Source organism: Clarias gariepinus, chromosome 14 (assembly GCF_024256425.1).
Source record: "Clarias gariepinus isolate MV-2021 ecotype Netherlands chromosome 14, CGAR_prim_01v2, whole genome shotgun sequence".
Classification (NCBI taxonomy): Eukaryota; Metazoa; Chordata; class Actinopteri; order Siluriformes; family Clariidae; genus Clarias; species Clarias gariepinus.
Genome location: NC_071113.1, coordinates 3,737,610 through 3,742,500, shown reverse-complemented (window position 1 = coordinate 3,742,500; position 4,891 = coordinate 3,737,610). Strand labels below are relative to the sequence as shown.

At 36.1% G+C, this 4,891-nt stretch overlaps 1 protein-coding gene across 5 annotated transcripts in view; it reads left to right on the top strand.

The window, feature by feature from the left end:
* Positions 1–2,512, top strand: part of irf9 (interferon regulatory factor 9) — an 11,661-nt gene extending 9,149 nt beyond the window's left edge. For all 5 annotated transcript variants that reach the window (XM_053511039.1, XM_053511038.1, XM_053511037.1 and 2 more), the window contains exons 8-10: positions 1–219; positions 1,715–1,827; positions 2,125–2,512. The exon at positions 1–219 is cut by the window's left edge and continues 162 nt beyond it. In XM_053511039.1, the coding sequence (XP_053367014.1) occupies positions 1–219; positions 1,715–1,827; positions 2,125–2,274 (482 nt within the window). In that variant the 3' untranslated portion in view covers positions 2,275–2,512. The remainder of the gene's footprint in view (positions 220–1,714; positions 1,828–2,124) is intronic.
* The last annotated feature ends 2,379 nt before the right edge of the window (positions 2,513–4,891 follow it).

Here is a 4,891-nt window from a genome sequence, read left to right as displayed (position 1 = left end):
CCAGCCTCAAGTCCGATCAGATCAAGTCCATTTCCACCCTGCTGCCGTTTATGGACGGCGGCGTCATTCTCACCACGTCGAGTCGAGGTGTTTACGCTAAACGTGTCTGTCAGGGACGAGTTTTCTGGAGGGGGCCGCACGCGCTTACAAACACGGCCAGCAAGATGGAGAGAGGCGTGAAACCAACGCTGATCTTTAACCGACAATTCTTCAAACAAGGTAATTATAAATGGGCGAGGTCGATGGGAATCAAATACAGTGAAACCTCGGATTGCGAGTAACGCGGTTTGCGAGTGTTCCGCAAGACGAGCAAATATTTGTAATAAATTTTGACTTGAAAAACGAGCAAGTCTTGGTTTTACGAGTGCCGAGTATCAAGTATCACGCATGCGCTTCTTGTTTTGATGCCAAGCATCATGTGATCACAACTGAGGCAACGGTTTTTCTCTCTTTTGCGCTGCGAAATTGTGGGTAATTGTCTCCCCTTTAGCGAGCGTCTGCACGCAAAAACAGAAACACTTATTTGTCAGGATTTATTTTTCCTTTTTTTAAAAGGTAAAGTGCAGGTTAAATTGTTTTATTTTTACTTAATATTTTGTGTTGATTATTTTTATGTATTTTTTTGGCTGTAAAACGAATAATTTAAGTTTCCTTTATTTCTTATGGAAAAATTAAATTAGGTTTACAATTGTTTTGGAATACGAGTTATGCTGGTAATCCAAGGTTTCACTGTATTTGATCATCTTTGTTATTAAAGGGATATGGACCAAAATCTAATTCATCAGCTGAGTAATAGTTTTGAGTTGAATTGGGTGTGTTATCAGAGAGAAATCACTCTTTAACAGGGCTGTCCAAGCTCTGTAGCTCCCAATACTGACTAGATAAACCAGCCAGTCCCAATTCAAAGTGAAATAAAAAAATCTTCGCCGGCCCACACAAACTTTAACTTAAATGAAAAACCTCAGGGCCCACCTGCTGCATTTTCAGGGCTAAGCAAAAAAAATGCATTGCTTAATCAGACAAAAGTATCATTTATACACAAATGAAGGAACAACTGCAGTGATTGGTCAATCTTCATATGTGTGATGAACAGGTTTTTATCTTGGTGTGTATGGAATGTTATTTCAGCTTAAATTCTTTATATCCCAAAGTCAGGTGGCAGCACTGGGCGAGAGTCCATGGATAACAAATCAACTATGTTAAATTTTTGGATCAGTTACGTTTCTTTGCAACTCCAGTCTGGTTAAGGTTTTGATAGTTTGTCAATCAACAGACATCTGCTTGTAGACATTGTATGTAAAATCACAAGTTATCAGAATCGGCTTTTATTCGCCAAGTACGTTGACACACACAAGTAATTTGATTCCGGGTGTTTGTGGCTTTTAAAGTACAGAGCAACATAAAACATTGTACATTAGTTATAGACAAAAACACAATACACAGTAAGTACACGTATGCTGTATGTGTACATACTTTCTTAGATTTTATTTTACGTAATTTCCATTTCCAGTTTCTTGAATCTTTAAAGTTGCTTTCTTTTTGCAACAACGATCACGGAGTTTCTCCTTACACCTATTCCCGTGTTTTAGAATCGTATCTAATTAGCTGTGTCTTTAGTGTTCTGTCATCTTTCATTGTCATCTTCGTTATTTCTTTTTTATAATCAATCGACTGGTGTGCCTTCGATTATATGTTTTTTTTTTTTTACTTTCAGAGTTGGATCAGTTCCGTAGCGGAGGCAAAGAACCTGAAACTGAGACCACGTTCTGTTTTGGAGAGGAGCTTTTGGAAACGGATGATGTTTCTAAGAAGCTCATCATTATTAAGGTGAATTTTGGGAAATGAAGAGAGTGTTCAAAACGTGCTCAGAGCAATCCCGTAAATCAGATACCATGTGGAGTTAGGTGAGGCCAGTTTAGGTGTGAGGTTGGGCGAATTCCCAATTCTGATCGGACAGAAGAATTTAATTAGTTTTCTATAACAGCAGCTTTGAGTCATGCAGCTTCATGTTGCAGGTTTCTATTAAACTAAAAAAGTATGTAACCGTTGATTTTGTGTTTAAAGGGACATTATTTACGAATATGTGGAGATCTTATTATGTGTCTCTCTCTGTTGCTGTCTTAGATCACTCTGCCCTGGGCTGAGAAGCAAATCAAGGACATTGCGTGGACACACTCCATCTCCTTGCTGCAGAGTTTGGCTCAGCAATCTCCGTCAGGAGAAATCACGCTCAGTCTGGTGGAGCTTCCTGAACCGACGCACACTATGCTTTAATTTATATTCTGTTGTCCATGTCACGCCTGTGTCAATGCTTGTGAGGGATTCAGAGTGTGCACTACACCGAGCATTTCAGGTTCCTCCTGACAGAGAGACTGTGAAACAACATTGTTATTGTCTTTGATGCTTCTGCATTAACCAATCCAATTCAGTGCTTCTTATAGTAAAACACTAATACATGATAAAACACTGTTTCTATTCATTTCCCCCCAATAAATTGGTGTTTAAACAATGATTTTTTAAAATCTTGGTCTTGTTTTGGAGACACATTGTCTATGACGGGTATTACAGGTTATAATACGGTGGCCGTGAAGTGCAAAACAAATGAACAAAGCTGAAAACAAAATATATTAAAAAACGCAATAACAAAACCAAAAACAAAACAAAAAAATCCAAAACAAAACAACAAATTCAAAACCAAATTAACAAAACGGAGATCAAAATAACTAATTCAAAAACAAAATAACAAAACCCAAAACTAATTTGTTCTTTTGTTGTTTTGTTTTTGGCAAAAAAAATAATGAACAAAACTGACTTCAGGGCCACCGAAAGAACGCCATATTTAAAACCACAATAAGGACAATACATGTTTGCACATTTATACACACACAAATCTACCGCTACTACAGTACTTCCGGTATATCTTGAGTGACAGATGTCTCGTCCAATCAGCTGTAAGAATTTCATTCACAAACTAAACCTACCTTTTCCGGTTTGTATCTGACTGGCCGAGAAGTGCAATACAAATTAACAAAACATAAAACAAAATAACAAATTCAAAACCAAATTAACAAAACTCGATAACTAAATAACAAAACCCAAAACAAAACAACAAAACACAAAACAAAACAAAAAAACACAAATTAGTTTTGTTTTTTTTATTTTGTTTTTGATATTTTGTTTTTGAATTAGTCATTTTGTTTTCTATTTTGTTAATTTGTTTTTGAATAAGTTATTTTGTTTCCAGTTTTGTTAATTTGTTTTGCACTTCAGGGCCACCGTAATATAATCATCAGAAACAGCATGTTGTGAATGTCTTATTCCACCTTAAACACTTCCAATGATGGAACAATTTTGTGTTTTTTAAGCGACATGTTTTTACCACATTTTATTTATTTAGTTACATTTTATATTTTTTATATTCATGAAGTATATTACATTGTTATCACTTACGTTATGCCAGCTATAAAAATTCAATATTGTTGCAAAAAAAACCTATTTTTACATATAACATTTCATCAAAGAACACTTTGCCAACTATTAGCTGGTTCGATCATGTGTTTGTGTAGCAGTCAGTGATGCACAAAACCTTCCAGTAAATGTCTGGAATTCTGGAAGCAAATGTTGCACTAGCAGCATTCCATTCCACACTGTACATAAACAGTACTCCCTGCACAGGAACACTTCAGTACTAACAATCTAGTGATGTCATAAAAAATAATATATTAGTCAGGAGAACCACCCCAGTATTTTAACACTAATTTAGCTGCTTATACTTTTGTACTTTTACTTACTGTTTGTCTTAGAATCTGAGAATTGGTTTTCCTAAAACAGAAGTTTAATGAAATAGTACTTTTAATATAATTAAATTATTTACAAATCCTTAATCATGAATCTTAGAGCCTAAACCCGAAGTAATCCAGTGCTGCATGTTTTGTTCCAGCAGGGAGATTGTGAAGTCTCTCCTGCAACCGCTGTTGCAACATCATCATGCTCTTAGTAACAGAAGAGGAAAAAAAGGTCGTGGGTGGAGGTTTAAGCCAACCGCTGTGCTTTCCAGCACAATACATAAAAAAAAAAAGCTGTTACTTCAATGGGGAACTGTTTTACTTTGTGCATATAAAGTAAATCCTTCCTTGTGTTTCTTCGCAAGGTTTTCCCATTTCCTTGATGCATGTAGTACAGAAACCTTCCCCTTCAAGCCGGGTTACTACTTACAGTAGACATTAGATATCTAAATAGTATCTACACAGTTTTACATATCTGCTGTCACAATCGCGGGCCCCTCACTGTTGACTGGAGGAGTTTATGAGAATTCTAACAGTCACAATTAATGAATATCAAGTTAAAGAGCTGCACCTCTCTCCTTATGACAAGTTTATTTTTTACATGGTGTGCTGATGTTAACTGGGGAGCTCACATCACTCCAGCAATATTGTGTTTGTGAGTTGAGTTGCTAGGCCAATTACCTGGATTCATTCTACAAGATCAGAAAACTTGCAATAATTTCTCACTTATATCTTCTTTTAATGGGAGAGTCGGACTCCTTCATAAAGTCTACTCCAACACATCCCAAAGAAGTAAAAGTATAATATATGGAAATTAAACAAATGGAAGTATGGTATCAGTATATCAGAAGCATTTCACAAATGTCAAAGGCTTTTATTGACAATTAAACTACGTTTATGCAAAAAGTCAATATTTGCAGTGGTGACCCTTCTTTTTCAAGACCTCTGCAATTTGCCATGAGAAATTGTCAGAACTGTCAAAACTGTTTTTTAGAATTTGAGCTGCATTTTTAAAGACTAGACCATGGAAACCCTCAACTTCCTTAAATTATAAATAGATAAAAATGTGAGTTGCTCTGGATAAGGGCGTCTACCAAATGCCGAAA